Below are 26,707 nucleotides of genomic sequence, written 5' to 3'. Positions count from 1 at the left end.
GAGACGTTCACAGTGGTGGGGGCAGACGTTTTGATCAAGAGAGACCTTTAGAAACTTTGCACATTTTATCTAACACTAAACATACAAATATGTATTTTACAGTTATAAGGAAGGTGAAATCTTAGTCATTTTATAATTTGATTATGCTATATTTAGCATATAAGTCATTTCAAGCCTTATTCATGTTGAGTAGGAAATGCATCATAAAATATTTTTATTTTGATCATATTTGTACTGTGTACTTGAGCTTGTGTCCTCAAAAGTGACTACACCTCAGCAATTTATTTAAAAAAATACCAGAAAGGTGAGATTTTATCCTTTTTTTGATTATGCAGCATTACTAGTTATTGTTTATGGCCCACTCATGATAAATAATTACTTTTGGGGATTAAGTAGATTACATTTTTGAAAGCACAGTGATAGACATGTGGGTGACAACTAAACCAAAAATCTGACATTGTTTTCCCATTGGAATTTGGTTGTGCTCTTCGATGGTTGAAAGCATAGTGATAACACATTGGAAATTCAACTAACTTTTGGCTGTCTTTTTGAGTGGGTGAATATAGGTTGTAATCTCATTGATCAACATCTCAACCAAATATTACCCAAGTATCCACGTTGAAATGACGTGGTGTGCCCAGTGGGTAGGCTAAATGCTTAAATAATGATGTCCATATCATTCTCCACATACAACACCCGTTCTGCCAGTCACATTCTGTTAAAGGTACCCAAAGCACACACATCCCTGTATCGCTCCTCTTTTCAGTTCGCTGCAGATAGCGACTGGAACAAGCTGCAACAAACACTCAAACTGGACAGTTTTATCTCAATCTCTTCATTCAAAGACTCAATCATGGACACTCTTACTGACAGTTGTGGCTTCTTTGTATGATGTATTGTTGTCTCTACCTTCTTGACCTTTGTGCTGTTGTCTGTGCCCAATAATGTTTGTTCCATGTTTGTGTGCTGCTACCATGTTGTGTTGCTACCATGTTGTTTTCATGTTGTGTTGCTACCATGCTGTGTTGTCATGTTTTGCTGCCTTGTTATGCTGTAGTCTTAGGTCTCTCTTTATGTAGTGTTGTGTCTCTCTTGTTGTGATGTGTGTTTTTTCCTATATTTAAATTGTATTTATTATTATTATTTTTTTWAATCCCAGGCCCCTGTCCCCGCAGGAGGCCTTTTGCCTTTTGGTAGGCCGTCATTGTAAATAAGAATTTGTTCTTAACTTACTTGCCTAGTTAAATAAAGGTTAAATAAAAACATTAAAATATGATGATTGAATCATCCAAAAGTATTCACTAAAAGCTGGGAGCTCATCTTTTTCCTTGTTAGAAGAGGAAAATGACACATCTTGTAAAATTATACAACAATATCACTGGAGGCTGCTGAGGGGAGGACGGCTCATAATAATGACTGGAATGTAGCAAATGGAATGGTATCAAACACATGGAAAATATGTGTTTGATGTGTTTGATACCATTCCATTGATTCCATTCCAGCCATTACTATGAGCACGTCCTCCCCAATTAAGGTGCCACGGGCCGCCTGTGAAAAATATATTATATTCTGTTGCTCTTTGATTATGGTGTATTTGCGTGTGGGAATCAGAGTGTAAAAGGGAATATGTATCTAACGCCCCCTGCTGGACAATCTAGGGCTAGAATGTTTGCAGATCTGGTTGAGTTTGTGTGGTGGTGATCCCTTGTATTGGCCTAAAGTAATGTCATACTCAACATAGCTAAAAGAACTAACGCGTTAGTAAACTCACTACAATCATGCAGTACAGTGTACAGTCAGCAAGCAGTTACACCGGCGGGCCCCGGTGGCAATAAATTTGTAAAACCAAAATCTTACCTTGACTTGGAAGAGTTTCAGTGTTGGATAGTCATAGCCAGCTAGCTAACATAGCATCCCTCTCTGTTTGAGCTGGGTGTTTGAGTAGGCTAAACTAGCTAGCTGCATTTCTCTCTCTCTCTCTCTTGCKTCTCCTTCATTTGTGAAGAAATGAATTTGTTCAAAGCTGTTCAACTATTGTCTTTCTCTTTGAGTCAACTACTCACCACGTTTTATGCACTGCATTGCTAGCTAGCTGTAGCTAATGCTTTCAGTACTAGATTCATTCTCTGACCCTTTGATTGGGTGGACAACATGTCAGTTCATGCTGCAAGAGCTCTGATAGCTTCTGGAGACGTCCTCCAACCTGTCATGATTACTTTGTAAGTCTATGGAAGGAGGTGAGAACCATGAGCCTCTTATATTTTGTATTGAAGTCAATGTACCCAGAGGAGGACGGAAGCTAGCTGTCCTCCAGCTACACCATGGTGCTACCCTACAGAGAACTGTTGAGGCTACTGTAGACCTTCATTGCAAAACAGTATGTTTTAATCAATTATCTGGTGACGTGAATATATTTAGTATAGTTCTCTAAAAAGGATAACTATTTTTATTTTTGTGAAATTCACTGAGGAGGATGGTTAATCAATCAAATGTATTTATAAAGACCTTTTTAAATCAGCCAATGTTACAAAGTGCTATACAGAAACCCAGCCTAAAACCCCAAACAGCAAGCAATGCAGATGTAGAAGCACGGTGGCTAGGAAAAACTCCCTAGAAAGGCAGGAACCTAGGAAGAAACCTAGAGAGGAACCAGGCTCTGAGGGGTGGCCAGTCCTCTTCTGGCTGTGCCGGGTGGAGATTAAAACAGTACATGGCCAAGATGTTCAAACGTTCATAGATGACCAGCAGGGTCAAATAATAATAATCACAGTGGTTGTAGAGGGTGCAACAGGTCAGCACCTCAGGAGTAAATGTCAGTTGGGTTTTCATCGCCGATCATTCAGAGTTAGAGACAGCAAGTGCGGTAGAGAGAGAGAATCGAAACAGCAGGTCCGGGACAAGGTAGCACGTCCGGTGAACAGGTCAGGGTTCCATAGCCGCAGGCAGAACAGTTGAAACTCGAGCAGCAGCATGACCAGGTGGACTGGGGACAGCAAGGAGTCATCAGGCCAGGTAGTCCTGAGGCATGGTCCTAGGGCTCAGGTCCTCTGAGAGAAGAGAGAAAAGAGAGAAAGAGAGAGCGTTAGAGGGAGCATACTTCAATTCACACAGGACACCGGATAAGACAGGAGAAATAGTCCAGATATAACAGGCTGATCCTAGCCCCTGACATATAAACTATTGCAGCATAAATACTGGAGGCTGAGACAGGAGGGGTCGGGAGACACTGTGGCCCCGTCCGACGATACCCCCGGACAGGGCCAACCAGGCAGGATATAACCCCACCCACTTTGCTGAAGCACAGCCCATACACCACTACAGGGATATCTTCAACCACCAACTTACTACCCTGAGACAAGGCCGAGTATAACCCACGAAGATCTCACCCACGGCACGAACCCGAGGGGGGCGCCAACCCGGACAGGAAGATCACGTCAGTGACTCAACCCACTCAGTGACGCACCCCTCCAAGGGACGGCATGGAAGAGCACCAGTAAGCCAGTGACTCAGCCCCCGTAATAGGGTTAGAGGCAGAGAATCCCAGTGGAGAGAGGGGAACCGGCCAGGCAGAGACAGCAAGGGTGGTTCATCGCTCCAGTGACTTTCCGTTCACCTTCACACCCCTGGGCCAGACTACACTCAATCATAGGACCTACTGAAGAGATAAGTCTTCAATAAAGACTTAAAGGTCGAGACTGAGTCTGCATCTCTCACATGGATAGGCAGACCATTCCATAAAAATAGAGCTCTATAGGAGAAAGCCCTGCATCCAGCTGTGTGCTTAGAAATTATAGGGACAATAAGGAGGCCTGCGTCTTGTGACCGTAACGTATGTGTAGGTATGTACGGCAGGACAAAATCGTAAAGGTAGGTAGGAGCAAGACCACGTAATGCTTTGTAGGTTAGCAGTAAAACCTTGAAATCAGCCCTAGCCTTTACAGGAAGCCAGTGTAGAGAGGCTAGCACTGGAGTAATATGATCAGATTTTTTTGGTTCTAGTAAAGATTCTAAACTGAAGTTTATTTAGTGCATTATCTGGATAGCTGGAAAGTAGAACATTGCAGTAGTCTAATCTAGAAGTGACAAAAGCATGGATACATTTTTCTGCATAATTTTTGGACAGAAAGTTTCTGATTGTTGCATAGATGGAAAAAAGCTGTGCTTGAAACAGTCTTGATATGTTCGTCAAAAGAGAGATCAGGGTACAGAGTAACGCCGAGGTCCTTCACAGTTTTACTTGAGACAACTGTACAACTATCAAGATTAATTGTGAGATTCAACAGCAGATCTCTTTGTTTCTTGGGACCTAGAACAAGCATCTTTGTTTTGTCCGAGTTTAAAAGTAAAACATTTGCCGCCATCCACTTCCTTATGTTTGAAACACAGGCTTCCAGGGAGGGMAATTTTGGGGCTTCACCATGTTTCACAAAATGTACAGCTGTGTATCATCCGCATAGCAGTGAAAGTTAACATTATGTTTCCGAATGACATCACCAAGAGGTAAAATATATAGTGAAGACAATAGTGATTCTAAAACGGAACCTTGAGGAACACCGAAATGTACAGTTGATTTGTCAGAGGACAAACCATCCACAGAGACAAACTGATATCTTTGCGACAGTTAAGATCTAAACCAGGCCAGAACTTGTCCGTGTAGACCAATTTSGGTTTCCAATCTCTCCAAAAGAATGTGGTGATCGATGGTATCAAAAGCAGCACTAAGGTCTAGGAGCACAAGGACAGATGCAGAGCCTTGGTCTGACGCCATTAAAAGGTAATTTACCACCTTCACAAGTGCAGTCTCAATGCTATGATGGGGTCTAAAACCAGACTGGAGTGTTTCGTATACATTGTTTGTCTTCAGGAATGCAGTGAGTTGATGTGCAACAGCTTTTTTTTTTGAGAGAGAGGAATGGGAGATTCGATATAGGCCGATAGTTTTTTATATTCTCTGGGTCACGGTTTGGCTTTTTCAAGAGAGGCTTTATTACTGCCACTTTTAGTGAGTTTGATACACATCGGTGGATAGGGAGGAATTTATTATGTTCAACATAGGAGGGCCAAGCACAGGAAGCAGCTCTTTCAGTAGTTTAGTTGGAATAGGGTCCAGTATGCAGCTTGAAGGTTTAGAAGCCATGACTATTTTCATCAATGTGTCAAGAGATATAGTATTAAAAAACTTGAATGTCTCCCTTGATCCTAGGTCCTGGCAGTGTTGTGCAGACTCAGGACAACTGAGCTTTGGAGGAATACGCAGATTTAAAGAGGAGTCAGTCAGTACTTTGCTTTCTAATGATCATGATCTTTTCGTTAAAGAAGTTCATGAATATATCACTGCTGAAGTGAAAGCCATCCACTCTTGGGGAATGCTGCTTTTTAGTTCGCTTTGCGACAGTATCAAAAATACATTTTGGATTGTTCTTATTCTCCTCAATTAAGTTGGAGAAATAGGATGATCGAGCAGCAGTGAGGGCTCTTTGATACTGCACGGTACTGTCTTTCCATGCTAATCGGAAGACTTCCAGTTTGGTGTAGAGCCATTTCCGTTCCAATTTTCTGGAAGCTTGCTTCAGGGCTCGGGTATTTTCTGTATACCAGGGAGCTAGTTTCTTATGACACATGTTTTTTGTTTTTAGGGGTGGGACTGCATCTAGGGTATTACACAAGGTTAAATTTAGTTCCTCAGTTAGGTGGTTAATTGATTTTTGTACTCTGTCCGTCCTTGGGTAGGTGGAGGGAGTCTGGAAGGGCATCTAGGAATCTTTGGGTTGTCCGAGAATTTAAAACACGGCTTTTGATGATCCTTGGTTGGGGTCTGAGCAGATTATTTGTTGCGATTGCAAAYGTAATAAAATGGTGGTCTGATGGTCCAGGATTACGAGGAAAAACTTTAAGATCCACAATATTTATTCCACGGGACAAAACTAGGTCCATAGTATGACTGTGGCAGTGAGTAGGTCCGGAGACATGTTGGACAAAACCCACTGAGTCGATGATGGCTCCGAAAGCCTTTTAGAGTGGGTCTGTGGACTTTTCCATGTGAATATTAAAGTCCAGAAATTAGAATATTATCTGCCATGACTACAAGGTCCGATAGGAATTCAGGGAACTCAGTGAGGAACGCTGTATACGGCCCAGGAGGCCTGTAAACAGTAGCTATAAAAAGTGATTGGGTAGGCTGCATAGATTTCATGACTAGAAGCTCAAAAGACAAAAATGCAGTCTTCTTTTTTTGTAAATTGAAATTTGCTATTGTAAATGTTAGCAATACCTTCGCCTTTGCGGGATGCGCGGGGGACATGGTCACTAGTGTAACCAGGAGGAGAGGCCTCATTTAACACAGTAAATTCATCAGGCTTAAGCCATGATTCAGTCAAGCCAATCACATCAAGATTTTGATCAGTGATTAATTAGTTCATTATTTATAACTGCCTTGGAAGTGAGAGATCTAACATTAAGTAGCCCTATTTTGAGATGTGAGATATCACAATCTCTTTTAATAATGACAGGAATGGAGGTCTTTATTCCAGTGAGATTGCTAGAGCGAACACTGCCATGTTTAGTTTTTCCCAACCTAGATCGAGGCACAGACACGGTCTCAATGGGGATAGCTGAGCTGACAACACTGACTGTGCTAGTGGCAGACTCAATTAAGCTGGCAGGCTGGCTGGCTATCTCATTGTGGAGCTAGAGGAGTTAGAGCCCTGTCTATGTTCATAGATAAGATGAGAGCACCCCTCCAGCTAGGATGGAGTCAGTCACTCCTCAGCAGGCCAGGCTTGGTCCTGTTTGTGGGTTAGTCCCAGAAAGAGGGCCAATTATCAACAAATTCTATATTTTGGGAGGGGCAGAAAACAGTTTTCAACCAGCGATTGAGTTGAGGGACTCTGCTGTAGAGCTCATCAAATCAAAGTTTATTTGTTACGTGCGCAAATTAAACAGGTGTAGACCTTACAGTGAAATGCTTACTTACACCAATAGTGTGGAAAAAAAGGTATATGTGTGTGTGTGTGTGTAGGTAAGTAAAGAAATAAAACAACAGTAAAAATACATTTGAAAATAACTGTAGCAGGGCTATATACAGACATCGGTTAGTCAGGCTTATTGAGGKAGTATGTACATGTAGGTATGGTTAAAGTGACTATGCATATATGATAAACAGAGAGTAGCAGCAGCGTAAAAGAGAGGTTCCACAATACAAATAGACCGGGTAACCATTTGGTTACCTGTTCAGGAGTCTTATGGCTTGGGGGTAAATACTGTTGAGAAGCCTTTTTGTCCTAGACTTGGCACTCCGGTACCACTTGCCAAGCGGTAGTAGAGAGAACAGTCTATGACTGGGGTGGCTGGAGTCTTTGACAATTTTTAGGGCCTTCCTCTGACACCGCCTGGTGTAGAGGTCCTGGATGGCAGGCAGCTTTGCCCCAGTGATGTACTGGGCCGTACGCACTACCCTCTGAAGTGCCTTGCGGTCGGAGGCCGAGCAGTTGCCGTACCAGGCAGTGATGCAACCGGTCAGGATGCTCTCGATGTTGCAGCTGTAGAACCTTTAGAGGATCTCAGGATCCATGCCAAATCTTTAGTTTCCTGAGGGGGAATAGGCTTTGTCGTGCCCTCTTCGCGACTGTCTTGGTGTGTTTGGACCATTCTAGTTTGTTGTTGATGTGGACACCAAGGAACTTGAAGCTCTCAACCTGCTCCACTGCAGCCCCGTCGATGAGAATGGGGGTGTGCTCGGTCCTCTTTTTCCTGTAGTCCACAATCATCTCCTTAGTCTTGATCACGTTGAGGGAGAGGTTGTTATTCTGGCACCCGGCCAGGTCTCTGACCTCCCTATAGGCTGTCTTGTCGTTGATCAGGCCTACCACTGTTGTGTCGTCTGCAAACTGAATGATGGTGTTGGAGTCGTGCCTGGCCATGCAKTCGTGGGTGAACAGGGAATACAGGAGGGGACTGAGTACGCACCCCTGGGGAGCTCCAGTGTTGAGCATCAGCGTGGCAGATGTGTTGCTACCTACCCTCACCACCTGGGGGCAACCCGTCAGGAAGTCCAGGATCCAGTTGCAGAGGGAGGTGTTTAGTCCCAGGGTCCTTAGCTTAGTGATGAGCTTTAAGGGTACTATGATGTTGAACGCTGAGCTGTAGTCAATGAATAGCGTTCTCACATAAGTGTTCCTTTTGTCCAGGTGGGAAAGGGCAGTGTGGAGTGCAATAGAGATTGCATCATCTGTGGATCTGTTTGGGCGGTATGCAAATTGGAGTGGGTCTAGGGTTTCTGGGATAATGGTGTTGATGTGAGCCATTACCAGCCTTTCAAAGCACTTCATGGCTACGGACGTGAGTGCTACGGGTCTGTAGTCATTTAGGCAGGTTGCCTTTGTGTTCTTGGGCACAGGGACTATGGTGGTCTGCTTGAAACATGTTGGTATTACAGACTCAATCAGGGACATGTTGAAAATGTCAGTGAAGACACCTGCCAGTTGGTCAGCACATGCCCGGAGCACACGTCCTGGTAATCCGTCTGTTCCCACAGCCTTGTGTATGTTGACCTGTTTAAAGGTCTTACTCACATCGGCTACGGAGAGCGTGATCACACAGTCATCCGGAACAGCTGATGCTCTCATGCATGTCTCAGTGTTGCATGCCTCGAAGCGAGCATAGAAGTGATTTAGCTCATCTGGTAGGCTCGTGTCACTGGGCAGCTCGTGGCTGTGCTTCCCTTTGTAGTCTGTAATAGTTTGCAAGCCCTGCCACATCCGACGAGCGTCAGAGCCGGTGTAGTATGATTCAATCTTAGCCCTGTATTGACGCTTTGCCTGTTTGATGGTTCCTCGCAGGGCATACCGCTATTTCTTGTAAGCTTCCGGGTTAGAGTCCCGCACCTTGAAAGCGGCAGTTCTACCCTTTAGCTCAGTGCGAATGTTGCCTGTAATCCATGGCTTCTGGTTGGGGTATGTACGTACAGTCACTGTGGGGACGACGTCCTCGATGCACTTATTGATAAAGCCAGTGACTGATGTGGTGTATTCCTCAATGTCATCGGAAGAATCCCTGAACATATTCCAGTCTGTGATAGCAAAACAGTCCTGTAGTTTAGCATCTGCTTCATTCGACCACTTTTTTATAGACCGAGTCACTGGTGCTTCCTGCTTTAATTTTTGCTTGTAGGCAGGAATCAGGAGGATAGAGTTGTGGTCGGATTTACCAAATGGAGGGCGATTGAGAGCTTTGTACGCGTCTCTGTGTGTGGAGTACAGGTGATCTAGAATTTTTTTCCCTCTGGTTGCACATTTAACATGTTGATAGAAATTTGGTAGAACTGATTTAAGTTTCCCTGCATTAAAGTCTCTGGCCACTAGGAGCGCCGCCTCTGGGTGAGTGGTTTCCTGTTTGTTTATTTCCTTATTCAGCTGACTGAGTGCGGTCTTAGTGCCGGCATCTGTTTGTGGTGGTATATAAACAGTCACGAAAAGTATAGCTAAGAACTCTCTAGGCAAGTAGTGTGGCCTGCAATTTATCACAATATACTCTACTTCAGGCGAGCAAAATCTAGAGACTTCCTTAGATTTCGTGCACCAGCTGTTGTTTACAAATATGCACAGACCGCCCCCCCCCCCCCCCCCTCGAGTGTGCTGTTCTATCCTGCCCGTGCAGCATATATCCCGATAGCTGAATATCCATGTCGTCATTCAGCCACGATTCCGTGAAACATAGGATATTACAGTTTTTTATGTCCCGTTGGTAGGTATTCGTGATCGTACCTCGTCTAATTTATTGTCCAATGATTGCACGTTGGCGAGTAATATTGACGGTAACGGCAGCTTTCCTACTAAACCACATAATAGCACAATTGATTGGGTGCCCGTAAAACTGCTGCCATTTCTTCCGGCGCCATTTTGTGGATTTTCATCACCCCCCTAACTGGGAGGGGCCAAATACAATTACTCGATGCTGACACATCTTTCTGATTTACACACTGAAACCATGTTGCGTTGGTGGTCCTCCCCTTCCTCCTCTGAGGAGCCTCCACTGAACCAAAGCCAGTGCAAACAAACATACCAACACAACTAGATACACCTGGGCTGTATTCATTACATCAACGGAAACGGTTTACTGTTTAAGAACCAAATGGAAGAGGGACCTACCCGAATTTGTCCAATCAAAACTGTTTCAGTTTAGAGTAAACAGTATATATTGCAAGATATGGTGCATCATCCAGAAAAATACAACATATATTTTACATAAAATAAGTTTTCATTAAGAATGCAGATAAAGCGTTTGTATCAGAAGCAATCACTTTTGCATGGGAAAACAGATCCTAATAATTACTACACGTGCTTATTACGTCACTTTTGTTTTGAGCCGACTTCTCAATCAGACAGAGCAGGGCACCTGGCTCACGCCCCCAAATCGAATGCCTCAACATTACGCCGATGTAAAACATGCCTATACGGGCGAACGCGCGAGATTAATCGAACCTCCTCAAACCAGCACCTGCGCAGAYTCCTGGCTCCCGTCCGGTTGTTCATTGTTGTCTAATTCGGGTGGGTTGTTTGATTTCATTGGCTGTTAGCATCTGCTACAGTTCCCGCCTCCCAGACAGCGCGGAAGTGTGCCCTCCCCTGACAACTTTTTGGTGTTGTTGTCAACCAGCCACTTTGGTGCAGGTGAAAGGATACAACCCGAGGAAGACCTGAAACTTTTGAGTAGAGATGCACTGTACTCCTTTTCAGGTGTGTGGTTTCCGCCTGCCTTTCTGAATAATGTCAAATTATTTGTAAATGTAAACTAGTTTATGAGACTGAAGAGGTGGCTTTCTTCATAACTATGTAAAGCTAGATATCTAGCATTTTCCACTTAAATTCAAATCATCATAAAGTTAGCTGGCTTGCTGAATTCGCACGTGGAAACATGGCAGACAATGACCGCAATTTAGTAAATGTTGATGTCTCGGCGGATGAAGATTTAACAGACACTGGCAGCTACACAGATGATGGAGATTCGTCATCCTGGGAAGAATTTGCAGATTACGTGCGTAGTGGGCCAATCCAGCCATACTTGTTCGAACCATTGGTCGGCGATACATCGCCACCGAGGAGAAGAGATTACGACACCGACGAGTCCGAGGAAGAAGAACACGAGGAGCGGGTACCAGTCACAGACCCACCAAGGTAGTTTACCATAGTCTATCCATCTTGTTATGTTTAGGCTATATCTATGTACTGATCAATTCGCTCTCCAAGTAGACTGGATTCCATGAACCGTTACATCAGGTTGGGTTCCTGGCTAGGCTACTCGCCAAATCCAGAGGAAAAAGAAAGGGTGCATTTCAGTCCAACTCCCAAAGGGACTTCATTCATCTCTTTTCCGATTGCCCTGAGCAGCAGGGGTGTATTCATTACGTCCTGTAACGGAAACCGTTTACAGTTTAAGAACCCAACAGAAGCAAACGAATGGGACACACCATAATTTGTCCAATAGAAACTCTAGTTTTCGTTTCAAAACGTTTTGAAACAGAATATGTTTAATGAATACACCCCAGGTCTTGACCCTCGGTGTATTTTACCCTGCCGCTGCCCAGACGCCCAGGCTTTTTGTGGCACGCCCTGTTGCAGCTCTGATCTCTGGATGCACAAGGATGTTTTTAAATGTATGGTTCTGCACAGAGCTGGCTTGTGTGGCAGTGTCTATTAGATGCTCACCTGTGCTGTAGGAGCCACTGTTCAAGTCCTAATTTCAGCTCTCCCTCTAAACTAGTTCCTGGTAGTCATCCATCATATTACATACTAGAAAATACTCTAGTGGTTAGTCTCTTGATTAGAGTTTCTGTTCAATTAGTAAAATAAAAATGTAGGAAAGGAGATTAAGAAACCAGGATTATTGACATGCACACAGCAATAGACTTTTCTCCCACAAGTGTACCATGCCTATTTTGGCTTCAGCCAAAACATGCAAACTCTGACAGCATTTATTTATCAGCAGATTATATTTTTGTTTGCATAGTATATTTCTGCTTTTCAACCCCTACTTCTCTTGCAGTTATCAAACATCAAATAAGTTTCAAGAAAGGAAAAAAGGAGCACTTTTGTTTCCCGTTTATTATACTGTCACCTTCCAGTAATATGAACATGGGGTTGCTGGTTCAAGCCCCACTCAGGTTCTTCTTCCTCTCTCAATCACTACATAACTGTGAATTGATCATCCCAGCGGTCTCAGGCCTTTGTTGGAACTGGAAGCCCTGTTCACTTTGGTGGGATGCCTTTTAAAGAAAGGAAATCATGTCTCACTTTGTTAATGAGGTCTTGAACCTCTTGGCTCCCCTAATTTCCTACAGGCCTGGTTTTAACAAAAACATCCTCACCTTCCATCATCTGCTACTATAACTGCACTGGGGATATTATCTAGCTGTCTAGCAGATCCATTTAACAGATATAAGCAAAACATGTTGAACTGACTTCATGAGCACATCCCATTTGTTACTGTATGTTTGAAACGTCACAGCTGTTCTTGTAGCTAATCATATGTCACGTTACTTTAACCGCAGTTGCTATCATCATATGAGGAAATAGCTAGCTTTACATTCAACACTGAATAATCGGTGAAGAATTGGCAAATATTCTGGTGAAATCGGAAGATTTAACTTCACAGGTAGGAGCTATCAAGTAAGTTAGTAAGTAACTAGCTAGCTAACTTCATACAGCTAATGGGAACGTTAGTACAAGGCTAGCTCGCGAATTGCTTGCTAAAAGCTAACGTAGCTGTGAGCTACCTAGCTAACTTACAAGTTTCACTGTCGTTTTTTTGTCAATATTCATGTGAAATTGATTGGATCATCACTTTTGTAGAAGTTCCATTCACAATTAATATGGATTTCCATCAAGAGAACGCTGACATGAAAAGGTTTTGTTTGACCATGTTTGCTTCAAGGCGTGGATGTTAGCCAGTCAGCTAGCTAGCTAGTTTAGCTAGATAGCTATGGCAGCTTCCATGAGCGTTAACGTTAGACCACATATTATCTTTGTTTAGGCAGTAGCTAGCTAACGTTAAAGTTAGCTAGATAACGAGCCAATTTAAATTATATTAGCCACATTATACCATGGATATTGTTGAATACTCGTTTCTGATTGGCTTCAAGAGCATTTTAGACTGTACATTATTTTCATATAATGCACGGTACATCAGCATGGTAGAATTCAATGTCTATTTTCTACGTTTGAGCTGCTTTTTGATAGCAAAGTCGAATTGAAAACATTGTTGAAATCGATTTTCCTAATAGCAAGCTAGGACTGATGGCTTGGTTAGCTTAACTAGTAACTCTGTTTGTTTCGTTACCAAGGCAACTACTACAGCAATATAGTTAACTGGCTTGCTACTTCAGTGGATGTTGAACACATTTCTACCTGCAAATGAACACATTTTTAGCGGCTAACGTGTTAAAGGTGCACTATGCAGAAATCACTGTGCCATTTCCTGTTTGCAAAAATTCGAATAGTTTGCCTAATTTAAGTTTTGACAAACAGTTGAGAATCATTGTATCATTTAAACTGCTGTGAAATATATTTTTCATAACCAAACATATTGTATTTTCAGCTGTTTGAAGCTGGTGTACTAAACCGAAAGTAAAAGATGCAAAAAAATTACTTAAGAATAGAAGCATAGAACTAGCGCACATAGAACATATTTACTGCATATACTTGCTTTCAATGAGAACGACAGATCTATAACTCACATTTCTATGTGAATTTGGTTAGGTCGCAGCTTTGTTATAACCATGGTATAAAAGAGGTGATCAACTCAGGGCTCTATGCGTTCTCAGGAAAATATTGCAACTCTGTGGAAGATTATTTCCACTCCGCTAGCGTGTAGCCCCTCATTGATTATCCCTTACATAATGCTATTTATGACAGCATTGATATGATACTCTAACACACAGGGTGAACGTAACCATGGAGGAACCGGGTGCTGATATAGAGGTGACTGTCAAAACTTTGGACTCTCAGAGCCGAAGTTACACTGTAGGCGGACAGGTACGTTCTCATTTCCAATGGAGCGCTTTCACAGTAGCCTTACATGTACTGGATATAGGCCTAATCTTCACACCAGTGTCTTTTTCTCAGTTGACAGTGAAAGAATTCAAGGAGCACATTGCCACTTCAGTTGGGATTCCTGTGGACAAACAGAGGCTGATCTACCAGGGCCGAGTCCTGCAGGATGAGAGGACACTGACAGAGTACAGTGAGTAATGCTGTCTGTGGAGCGGCCTGGAATCAATACAAAACAGCCACATGCCAATAAACATGAAATTAGTCCAGACAGTTTGATCTGGAGCAGCTCACAGCTGCAGCAAAGCATCTGTCAACACAGAACAGAAATGCAGCAAACAGACATCTTTGTCTCAATCAAATTGATTTATAATGCCCTTTTTTACATCAGCCGATGTCACAAAGTGCTGTACAGAAACCCAGCCTAAAACCCCAAACCGCAAGCAATGCAATGTGGAAGCACATTGTCTAAATGTGATGTATAGAACAACTCTCTTATTCACTTATTCCATGACTTACAAGGCCAGTAATGCACAGATGTAAGCCTATTATACAACTGCACACCAACAGAACTCTTGCGTACCCATCATGTAATTGCTGTATGCTGTTTGGCTGCTATGCACATCACCTGATAGATTGATGGAGCACCAGTGTCCTCTAACATGAATAGAGATGATATTTCTTGTTCTCTATTTCCTCTGTGTCTCAGACGTCGATGGAAAAGTCATCCACCTGGTGGAGCGGGCCCCCCCTCAGCCCTCCCAGCCTGGCTCGGAGTCAGGGGTAGCGGAGGCCGGAGCGACGCCCTCCTCTACCACCTCCCAGGGAACGTCCCAAGTGCCCCCACAGGACCGCAACGCCAACAGCTATGTCATGCTGGGGACCTTCAACCTCCCGGTTAACGTCATGGACCCTCAGCAGATCCAGGTACAGCGTTTGTGTGTGTTTTGGATCAAATTTGTCTTTGTTCCATGGTTTATAATGATATCCTGAGTGCCTGGTGTGGATCAGCACTGATATCTAGCCTGTACTGTCTACTACACTCTTATTAGATGTCTGTCCAGCAAATGATGTCAGGCTTGGGAGAGAATGCAAGGAATGCCAGAGTCAGCACCAGCACCGGGGTAAGAAATCAAATATATGATTTATAACATTTATGGATTTTTATCTATCAAGTCGGAAGTTTACATACACCTTAGCCAAATGCATTTAAACTCAGTTTTTCATAATTCATGATATTTAATCATAGTAGAAATGACCTGTTTTAGGTCAGTTAGGATCACCACTTTATTTTAAGAAAGTGCAATGTCAGAATAATAGTAGAGAATGATTTATTTCAGCTTTTATTTCTTTCATCACATTCCCAGTGGGTCAAAAGTTTACATACACTCAATTAGTATTTGGTAGCATTGCTTTTAAATTGTTTAACGTCAAACATTTCAGGTAGCCTTCCACAAACTTCCCACAATAAGTTGGGTGAATTTTGGCCCATTCCTCCTGACAGAGCTGGTGTAACTGAGTCAGGTTTGTAGGCCTCCTTGCTCGCACACRCTTTTTCAGTTCTGCCCACAAATTTTCTATGGGATTGAGGTCAGGGCTTTGTGATGGCCACTCCAATACCTTGACTTTGTTGTCCTTCAGTGATTTTCCCACAACTTTGGAAGTATGCTTTGGGTCGTTGTCCATTTGGAAGACCCATTTGCGACCAAGCTTTAACTTCCTGACCGATGTCTTGATGTTGCTTCAATATATCCACATATTGTTCCTCCCTCATGATGCCATCTATTTTGTGAAGTGCACTAGTTCCTCCTGCAGCAAAGCACCCCCACATCATGATGCTGCCACCCCCGTGCTTCCCGGTTGGGATGGTGTTCTTCGGCTTGCAAGCCTCCCCTTTTTCCTCCAAACATAACGATGGTCATTATGGCCAAACAGTTCTATTTTTGTTTCATCAGACCAGAGGACATTTCTCCAAAAAGTATGATCTTTGTCCCCATGTGCAGTTGCAAACCATAGTCTGGCTTTATGGCAGTTTTGGAGAAGTGGCTTCTTCCTTGCTGAGCAACCTTTCAGGTTATATCGATATAGGACTCGTTTTACTGTGGATATAGATACTTTTGTACCTGTTTCCTCCAGCATCTTCACAAGGTCCTTTGCTGTTGTTCTGGGATTGATTTGCACTTTTTGCACCAAAGGACGTTCATCTCTAGGAGACTGAACGCGTCTCCTTCCTGAGCGGTATGACGGCTGCGTGCTCCCATCGTGTTTATACTTGCATATTATTGTTTGTACAGATGAATGTGGTACCTTCAGGCGTTTTGAAATTTCTCCCAATGATGAACTAGACTTGTGGAGGTCTACACATTTTTTTTCTTCTGAGGTCTTGGCTGATTTCTTTTGATTTTCCCATGATGTCAAGCAAAGAGGCACTGAGTTTGAAGGTAGGCCTTGAAATACCCTGACAGGTACATCTCCAATTGATTCAAATGATGTCAATTAGCCTATCAGAAGCTTCTAAAGCCATGATATGATTTCTGAAATTTTCCAAGCTGTTTAAAGGCACAGTCAACTTAGTGTATATAAACTTCTGACCCACTGGAATTGTGATACAGTGAATGATAAGTGAAATAATCTGTCTGTAAACAATTGTTGGGAAAATTACTTGTCATGTCCTAACTGACTTGCCAAAACTATAGTTTGTTAACAAGAAATTTGTGGAGTGGTTGAAAAATGAGTTTTAATGACTCCAACCTAAGTGTATGTAAACTTCCGACTTCAACTGTATGTACAAAATGCTGTGAATAATCATGTTGAGTAGCTGTCAACTAATACTCTTGCTGTCACAGAGCAATGGTTCCATGAATGTGCACATTGATATGGACCAATCGGTTCAGAGTGAGCCCAGGCTGAGACTGCTATTGGCTGAGAACTTGCTGAGGGACACCAATGCTCTCATCGAGAGGATGGAGGTGAGGTTTTAAGTTATAAAGATTATAACAACTAGGAATACCCACAGTATAGACCTAGTTTTTAATGAATAAACTGGCTCAAACGTGAAACATAAGTATTTGGACAAAATGTTATTTGAAAATATTCTAGGCAGTCTCAGGAAGCAGGTCTATTTGAGTTCGAAGTAATTCAATTAAGATGACTGAGCAACGTACTCCCCTTACCTGCTACCTTGTCGCTCAATCTCAGGGTCAACCAAGCGGCACCTCAGCCCAACCGGATTCTGCTGCTGCTGCACCTCCTCCCTCTTCCTCCTCCACTCCCTCTCCCTCCACCCAGCCCATGGACACGTCTCCACCTGCATCTACTCCCCCTCCATCCTTCTCTTCCTCCACTCAAACAGAGGGAGCCGCCCAAGCTGGACCAAAGTAAGACATTATTGCTTACTATTGCTGTCCTGCATGTGTTTTGTTTTTTGCTCTATACTGAATAAAAAGGATGCTGGATGAATTAAAAATGTATCAAACTTGTTTTAGGCCTTTCATGTGAAATAAGAAGAATATGGCTTAATCTGGAACTTGAGACATGCATGCAAAATGTTTCACACAGAATCTGCCATTGACATCAACACAATGAAAGTTGACTTTAGACATTGTGGTTGCAGACAACACCATTCTGTATACTTCTGGCCCTTCTTTGGACACTGTGTTAACAAACCTCCAGATGAGCTTCAATGCCATACAACACTCCTTCCRTGRCCTCCAACKGCTCTTAAATGCTAGTAAAATTAAATGCATGTTCTTCAACCGATTGCTGCGCCCGCCCGACTAGCATCACTACTCWGGACAGTTCTGACTTAGGGTATGTGGACAACTACAAATACCTAGGTGTCTGGTTAGACTGTAAACTCTCCTTCCAGACTCACATTAAGCGTCTCCAATCCAAAATTAAATCTAGAATCGGCTTCCTATTTTGCAACAGCCTCCTTCACTCATGCTGCCAAACATACCCTAGTAAAACTGACCATCCTACCGATCCTCGACTTCTGCGATGCCATTTACAAAATAGCCTCCAACACTCTACTCAGCAAACTGGTTGTAGTCTATCACCATGCCATCCGTTTTGTCACCAAAGCGCCATATACTACCCACCACTGTGACTTGTATGCTCTCGTTGGCTGGCCCTCGCTTCATATTCGTCGCCAAACCCACTGGCTCCAGGTCATCTATAAGTCTTTGCTCGGTGAAGCCAAGCCTTATCTCAGCTCACTGGTCACCATAGCAACACCCACCCGTAGCATGCACTCCAGCAGGTATATTTCAATGGTCATCCCCAAAGCCAACTCCTCCTTTGGCCGCCTTTCCTTCCTTCCAGTTCTCTGCTGCCAATGACTGGAACGAATTGCAAAAATCACTGAAGCTGGAGACTTATCTCCCTCACTAACTTTAAGCATCAGCTGTCAGAGAGGCTCACAGATCACTGCACCTCTACACAACCAATCTGTTATTTATTTTTGCTCTTTTGCACCACAGTATCTCTACTTGCACWTCATCCTCTGCACATCTATCACTCCAGTGTATAATTGCTCAATTGTAATTATTTCGCCACTATGGCCTATTTATTGCCCTACCTCCCTAATCCTACTACATTTGCACACACTGTATATAGATTTTTTCTATTGTGTTATTGACTGTACGTTTGTTTATCCCATGTAACTCTGTTGTTTTTGTCGCACTGTTTTTCTTTATCTTGGCCAGGTCGCAGTTGAAAATGAGAACTTGTTCTCAACTGGCCTACCTGGTTAAATAAAGGTAAAATAAATGTACCTGTGATGCATGTAAATAAGGACAACTTCTCCCCTTGACAGTCACCCCAGCCCAGCAGAGCTGGTAGAGATGCTGTCAGAGCTGAGGAGGGTGGAGGAGAGACTTCAGCCATTCGTCCAGAGAACACACTCTATCCTAGAGTCTGCTACCACCGCAGAATACGCCAACGCTGTAAGCTTTTCACCGCTGCATTCCTCATAACTTACTGCTTTGTGGTTAGGTACAATTCACACAAACGTCATGAGCGTTTGCTGTATTGCCTTGAATTGCAGTCGGACTCTTACAATACGTGTCACTTTCCCCACAAGACTACCTGAATAAAATATCAAAACACACATTCTCAGAAAATGTCTTAAGCCCTCTTCTTGTCACACACAGGATCGAGAGGAGGACCAGCGGATTCTCAACCTGGTGGGGGAGGCCCTCCGTCTCCTGGGCAATGCCCTGGTTGCCCTTAGTGACCTGCGCTGCAATCTGCTGAGCCCCACCCCACGCCACCTACACGTGATCCGGCCAATGTCTCACTACACCTCCCCAGTCTCCATGCCTGGAGCCGTGCACCATCACATCCCGCTACATGTTAGTCGATGTTGTATCCCATTGTCCAACTTATTTTGTTGTCACCTAGCAGACACTTAGACCTATTACATTATTTCTGTCTTAGGTACACTACCGGTCAAAAGTTTTAGAACACCTACTCATTCAAGGGTTTTTCTTTATTTTTACTATTTTCTACATTGCAGAATAATAGTGAAGACATCAAAACTATGAAATAACACATATGGAATCATGTAGTAACCAAAAAAGTGTTAAACGAATCAAAAAATATTTTGTATTTGAGATTCTTCAAATAGCCACCCTTTGCTTTGATGACAGCTTTGTACACTCTTGGCATTCTCTCAATTAACAGGTGTGCCTTCTTAAAAGTTCATTTGTGGAACACCTGTTAATTGAAATGCATTCCAGGTGACTACCTCATGAAGCGGTCATCAAGGCAAAGGGTGGCTGTTTGAAGAATCTCAAATATAAAAAATATTTTGATTTGTTTAACACTTCATTTGGTTATTACATGATTCCATATGTTATTTCATCATTTTGATGTCTTCACGATTATTCTACAATGTAGAAAATAGTAAAAAGAAAAAGCCTTTAATGAGTAGGTGTTCTAAAACTTTTGACCGGTARTGTATTTAGTTATTGGTTAGTGTAAACTTAATTTGATATCGTTTGCCAATGGAACACAGTACGTCAATTACATTTTGAAACTCATCTGCAGATGAACCTGGGAGCCACGGTCACAATGGCGTCCAATGGCAGACCAGCTACAGAGGAACAGGCCCAGCCCAGTCAGGCCGCCGGCCAATCGGACCAGCCAGGTCAGGGACAGACCTCCCCCTCACAGCCTCCTCCGTCCAATCAGCAGGCTGGACAGGGACAGCCCGGCCCCCGGGTCATCAGGATCAGCCACCAGACAATGCCGGTGGTCATGATGCAGATGAACACGGACGGTGTGTTGTCCCGTACCCGCCACTGATTGAATGCTTTACCACAACGTGTCCATCTGTTTCTCGTCCACAAATGGCCCGTTGAAAGTGAATAGCTCTACCGTTGCATTTATTGCCAAATGGTATTTTCTGAGAGAAAGTTTTCCTTCTTTGACCGATAGTCAAAGTACCGTACAGGTCCCTGTACTGCTCAAATCGATAGGTCTCGTTCAATTTTGGAAGGGTGTTTTTCTTTTACGTGCTTGTTAAACCAAAGTCCATTTGTTTCTACACACTGTTCACAGTTCAAACATTGTGTTCGTGTGTACAGACTCTGGTGTTCCTCAGGCAGCTGGACAGCCAAACGCTGCAGGAATGGGTCAGCCAGGTGAGTGTTGGTAACACTTCATGATAATGGTTTAGTACCTCTGGTTGTATCTCCAAATAACTGGGGACTAGAGGAAAGCCCAATATACCAGAGATCCTGAATCCAAGGCACAAAGAAACCTTTTCTTATCCTCTCTCCCCAGGCTTCCAGATGCCCCCCGGTGTTCAGATGAACCCTGACTTCATGCAGTCCATCGTGCAGCAGATCGCCCAGTACACAGAGGCTGTGGCTGCTGCCACCGGGGGCACCATCCCTGGCCAACCCCTCCAGCCTACCACCCCAGGCTCCACCGCTACCTCTTCCACCACTGGCCCTAACACCCCCACCACCACCCCCACGGCTCCCCCCCTGCCTTCTCCTGGGGCACCCCAGGCCAGGGTGGTTTTTACCCGGCCCACCTTTGCCCCCAGGGTCCCCCCACCCACATTTGGCATGCGGGGGGCCACCATCAACCTTAGAGCTAGCGTGCCCCCCATGATGGGTCAGCAACCAGGACAGGTGAGCATGTTTRTGATAGGGGGTTTGGTGCAGGACTGAGGTTAATGGCTTGTAGAGTTCAGTCAAGTTTTGACAAGAAGTTGTCAGACTTGGAATTTCAGTCGGAGGCTTTCATGGTTTGCTAGTCATTGTGGGCATTTTCCATCGACAGTACCAATTGTCTTAAGCTGTAGTGCTCTGAAAGTCTTAATGGCATAGCCACGTTTGTATTATATGCTTATAGAAACTGTTGACCTATGACCTCTCCCACACAGCCCTTCCCTCCTGCTGCCCTCAATCAGATGATCAGTGGACTGGTGGGACAACTCCTAATGCCTGGACAGATGGGTATGCTGTCTTAGAAATACCATATACACCCCACTTCTCTAGACCCCTTTTTTTTGTTGGTGGTTTTGCTTAGTTAACCATCACACTAAAAGTGAATCCTCTGTGTTAAGTGTACTATAAGCCCATTGTAATTTCTTTCCTCTCTTCCTTTCCCCCCCAGCTGGTCAAACAGCCACCTCCTCTGCCTCTCATACCTTCTCCTCAGCTTCTCATACCTTCTCCTCATCCTCCTCCAACTCTTCTTCTTCCTCCTCTGGCCCTATCCCCACCCCTGCTCCTATCCCCACCCCTGCTCCTAGCACCACTGTTCGCCCAGGCCAGTCTGGAGCCATCCCCACCCTGCCCCAGGGAGCTCCCCCTGACCTGGCCCAGCTCCTGGGCTCTCTCCTGGGGACAGCAGGGACAGTTCCTGGGGCCATGGGACCCTCCATCACTGTGACCATGCCTGGAGTGCCTGCCTTCGTCCAGGGAGTGTCTGACTTCATGCAGGTCAGTGTTTGGATCGGAGTTTGTTCCAAGTGTATTTTGTGGATTAGGACATATAGCCGTAGTGCCTGTTAGAACCGAATGGTTGAAACCAAGATTACATCATCCTCCAGTTAACTGACCATAATACCATAATGGTTTCTTAACTACTTATCTTTCATATGATGCATCTTATTTTCTCCCTGTCCATCATCTCACTCTCTATCTCAGGCCTCCGGACCAGTCTTCCCACCACCCCCCAACRGTGCYCMMCAGCCCCCTGCCTCTGGCACCCCCACCCCCCCACCCGGGACTACCCCTAACCCTCCCACGGGGGACGGTGCCGGGGCCCAGGGAGAGGCCCTGAATCCGGAGTTGTTCACTGGGATTGTACAGGGGGTCCTGTCCACCATGATGGGCTCCCTGGGCTCTCCCCAGAGCAACACTGAGAGCATCGCCCAGTTCATCCAGAGGCTCTCTGAGACCAGCAACATCTTCACACCCGGCACAGGGGATGCCATGGGTAAGAGTTCCTGTCTTGTTTGCTTTCTTTTTTCTTCCCTTTTTTCTCGTTTCTCTCTTTCCCTTTTTCTTGTACCTTGCTCTCTCTTTCTGTTTCTGTCTAGGAAGTGTAATCTCTTTCTCCAGCGTTCCCTCTTTTTCTCCCGTGCTCTCTCTTCCTCAATGTTTTTGTTCCATTGCCAAGTTGTCTCTCTCCCTCAGGTTTCTTTGGAGATCTACTGACCCTAGTATGTCAGAACTTCTCCATGGTGGACCTGGTCTTGCTGCTCCACGGCCAGAACCAGCCCCTGGGCCGGATCCAGACCCAGCTGTCTCAGTTCTTCACCCAGCATTACCTCAACGGGAGCGAGCCCACCGACCACAATGTCGCTGTGAGTGGGCCACCGTCTATATAACCGCCTCTATCTGGGATGTTACTGTCCCCTGTCATTACTGCCACGCGTCAATTACTGTCACCTGTCATTAGTGTCACTGCACATGGGGCTAGACAAGCTACATGATGAGTCTCATTATCTCTCCCTCTTTGGTTCTTTTTCTTGGTTCTTTCACTGTGATCATAGGCTGCTGCTGATGGTCTCATCAATGAACTTGAGGAGTACATTACCGAGAGCTTTGTAAGTACCGTAGTTCACTTAGGCTGCCCCCTTTATAGTCAGTGGTCTTCAAATTGCTCAATAATACCAGTCACTTTTAAATTCTCCCCGTGGCCAGTTGGTCAGAGGTGAATCAGTCGCTCACATTTCTCTCTTTGTCTTGGTCCTTCAGTCTTCAGTGGCAGTGTTGGAGGGTGTCAACGTCACTCAGACCAACCTGTCCTTCTTCAGACAGCAGTTAACGCGTATCGCCACACACATACTCCGCTGCACAGGTAACATTCTGTCTTGATTGTGCCAAATTATTTTATTTGACGCAATTCATCTGAACTGGCCTATGAATGTCAGTGCTTTTGTCACTTATTGCTGGGGTTTTTCACCTCCTGCAGACAACACGTTTGGGCCGCAGCTGCTGCAGATGTGCAACCAGGGGCTGTTTGAGTGTCTGGCCCTCAACCTGTACTGTCTGAGAGGAGAGCAGAGTGCCCTCACTTCTGTCATCAACCACCGCATAGTCAGTACACACACACTCAATGTTCCTTATGACATGATATACAACCTGCAACTCATTGTCTCTCCTCCTTCCCTCCCATTTTTCTCTCAGATGATTTACAATACTCTTTCTATAGATTAGAAACAAATAGCTAAATGGATATGACTAGACTGAAATCTGGTCAGTACGTTGTGATTGACCCCCTCTCCCATTAGAGGACGTTGTCGACTGACATGAACCCCAGCCTGGTGAACTGGCTGACCAGTATGATGACCATGAGGCTGCAGGTCATCCTGGAGCACATCCCCGTCACAGAGGACCAGATACTGCATTATGCCGTCCACACACAGCAGGTAATTAACACACACACACCATCTCCCAAACAGGTCATAGTGTTGTTTTTTTAAGCACACTGTTAGTGTTCTAGAAGACTTATTTACTGGACTACATCTAACAATGCACATGGATACCATAATTTTCTAGTCAAGTGTCCGTTACGATGATTGTCATAGATTCCATTACCAGATTCCACTCAAACAATATGTGTTAAATGGTTTCTTTCCAAGGGGGAGGCTTCTAATGCACAGGAGCCTCAACGTGCCCAGATCATAGAGGTGAGTGTTTCAAAATGTATTTGTAAGATTCRTTTTGTTGTCCTCAATATACCTTGGTGTGTTGTCTCTTTTAGTTCCTCACCATAAACTMTTTTCTCCATCCCACCTTAGATTGAGGACACCCACTCCCCAGGCACCACGGCGTCRTCACAGGAGACTAGGGCAGAGCCTAAGGAAACTGGAGCAACCGGAGGGGCTGCGCCATTGGGTGGCGCCATGGCAGCAGCTGAAGCCAGCGGGAGGGAGGAGCCTGGTAGAGAGACCGAGGCCTGGGCTGCTGCCGTCCCTGCTGTAAGAACACTGTTCWGCTCTCTCCCACTACTAGTCCAATCCTTCTCTCGTCCACTTTAGTTGCTTTGCCATTCTCTTTCTCAGTTTTACATACAAGCTTCTAGTTGAATTTATAGTGAATTTTTTGCAAACCTTTCGTTGACTTGTAGTTTGGATTCTTGAGAAAGAAAATGATCCAACAATGGAAGTGTAATCACCTAATCAGATCTGCATCCAAACCCATTCAAATCTTAAAATCCAATGTGCAGTTATATGGCTCTCGATAGTTTAACTGTCTGTCATTCTGATCATGTCTGTCTCTGTGTGATAGGAGTGGGTACCCATCATCAGACATGACCTGATCACCCAGAGGAAGATGAAGGCCCAGCCTCCCATGTCTGACGCCTATTTACATGGGATGCCTGCCAAACGSAGGAAGGTAAATAGATTGCCTGTGGCAGCTYCCTAATGACCATTTACCATTGTGTCAATGTGTGACATCTGTAATATTAGGAGAAGCCATGGAATGATGGAACAGCTTGTTCCATCATGTGAATGAAACTAACTTATGTACAAAAGACAAGCCCTGATCTCACTAGTCTTCCGTTATAGGAGGCATCCTGCAAGCTTTGTTGGCAGACTGATTCCAGGCTGTAGTTGACCCTCCATGGCTAAAACATGGGAGCCTTGCTGTATCAGGGCTAACGTAAACTCTGATCACATTGTAGTATCAGCATGCTATGTTCAACATCTGAGTGCGAGGGCTTATTCTTGTACTAAAAGTTGGATTGGCATATGACCAGGGTGTGTGTTTTCAGACAGGACAGGGGGACGGCGCTCTTCTCTCCCTCTCCGACGCAGTGAACAGGGCAGCAAGGACGGCCGAAGTCAGGCCAGTCACTTCCCCAGACAACCTGCAGGAGGAGCTTGACAGCCCTGAGCTCCAGGAGGCCTATGCAGAGCAGGTACAGTCCTCCACTAACACTCACAGAAAAACAAGCTGTTYCATCATTCCATGGCTTCTCCTAATATTACAGATGTTACACATTGACACAATTGTAAATGGTCATTAGGGAGCTGCCACTGACGGTTATATGCAGTGGTGGGAAAAGTACCCATTTTCTAGTCAAGATACCTTAATAAAAAATGACTCAAGTAAAAGTGAATGTCACCCAGTAAAATTCTGTTTTGTTTTAAATATACTTAAGTATCAAAAGTAAGTTCCTTATATTTGGCAAACCAGATGTTTTTCATTTGCGGATAGCAAGGGGCACTCCAACACCCAGACATAATTTAAACAAAGCATGTGTTTAGTGAGTCCACCAGATCAGAGATGACCAGGGATGTTCTCTTGATAAGTGTGCTAATTGGACAATTTCTATCCTGCTAAGCATTCAAAATCTAATGAGTACTTTTGGGTATCAGGGAAAATGTATGGTGTAAAAAGTACATTTTTAGGAATGTAGTGAAGTAAAAGTTGTTAAATATAAATAGTAAAGCAAACTAAAGTATTTTGCACCACTGGTTGTGATTTTCAATATTGAACGACAATAGCTGATGCATGTTATGTTGAACGACCCTTTTTGTAATTGCCACCTTTGTCCTCTGTATCAGGTGAAGAAAGACATAAAGAAGCGAGTGAGAGAGGACCCGGACTTCAGCTCTCAGCAGTTCCCCAACACACACAGAGCTTTTTCAGACTCCTAACCACAACTTGTTTTGCAACCTGATGAAATTTTACACATAACCAACCTGTACACATCCTCACCATYCTTCCCTTTTACTTTTGGATTGCTCAGTATCACAACTGAATGCAGTTAAGCCTAAATAAAATGTATTTATAAAGCCCTTACATCAGCTGATATCTCAAAGTGCTGTACAGAAACCCCAAACAGCAAGCAATGCAGGTGTAGAAGCACGGTGGCTAGGAAAAACTCCCTAGAAAGGCCAGAACCTAGGAAGATCAGGTGCCTACCAATTTTGTGTTGCACCATAGYATCTCCTTTTGAMTAAATTACTGAGATTTATTTTTAGTGCCTAYTTTTTCCCACCCTCCTGGCAATGGAACACACCTGATTTAAGTTTGTCCTTGTTTTATGGATGACTTTTACATTACATCTGCAATGCTCCGTTTTGTTTAGTGTTACCATGTTAATATTATCCTGCCTATACATGTTACCTGTTTTGTGTTTTTCCATTAGCTTCCCTGAAAATAAAAATGGCTTATTTCAAGACT

The 26,707-nt window shown here is 44.2% G+C and overlaps 1 protein-coding gene across 5 annotated transcripts; it reads left to right on the top strand.

The window, feature by feature from the left end:
- The first annotated feature begins 10,702 nt into the window (after positions 1-10,702).
- bag6 (BCL2 associated athanogene 6) lies at positions 10,703-26,707 on the top strand. Of its 5 annotated transcripts, none has more exons than XM_023980055.2 (25): positions 10,703-11,171; positions 13,934-14,027; positions 14,118-14,235; positions 14,752-14,969; positions 15,095-15,166; positions 16,889-17,011; positions 17,241-17,419; positions 18,859-18,988; positions 19,196-19,396; positions 20,094-20,193; positions 20,633-20,689; positions 20,832-21,187; positions 21,442-21,514; positions 21,675-22,003; positions 22,211-22,502; positions 22,703-22,872; positions 23,062-23,115; positions 23,267-23,369; positions 23,484-23,608; positions 23,803-23,940; positions 24,154-24,201; positions 24,313-24,492; positions 24,803-24,910; positions 25,275-25,436; positions 26,086-26,707. In XM_023980055.2, the coding sequence occupies exons 1-25, from the start codon at positions 10,912-10,914 to the stop codon at positions 26,176-26,178; spliced, it is 3,783 nt and encodes a 1,260-aa protein (XP_023835823.1). In that variant the 5' UTR covers positions 10,703-10,911; the 3' UTR covers positions 26,179-26,707. The 5 variants fall into 5 exon arrangements, with proteins under 5 accessions (XP_023835823.1, XP_023835822.1, XP_023835821.1 ...); XM_023980054.2 differs by having other exon boundaries at positions 20,094-20,325; positions 25,290-25,436; XM_023980053.2 differs by having other exon boundaries at positions 20,094-20,325.

Source organism: Salvelinus sp. IW2-2015, linkage group LG35, assembly GCF_002910315.2.
Source record: "Salvelinus sp. IW2-2015 linkage group LG35, ASM291031v2, whole genome shotgun sequence".
NCBI lineage: Eukaryota > Metazoa > Chordata > Actinopteri > Salmoniformes > Salmonidae > Salvelinus > Salvelinus sp. IW2-2015.
Note: the sequence above shows the minus strand (reverse complement) of the source record. Positions and strands in the feature narration are given on the sequence as shown.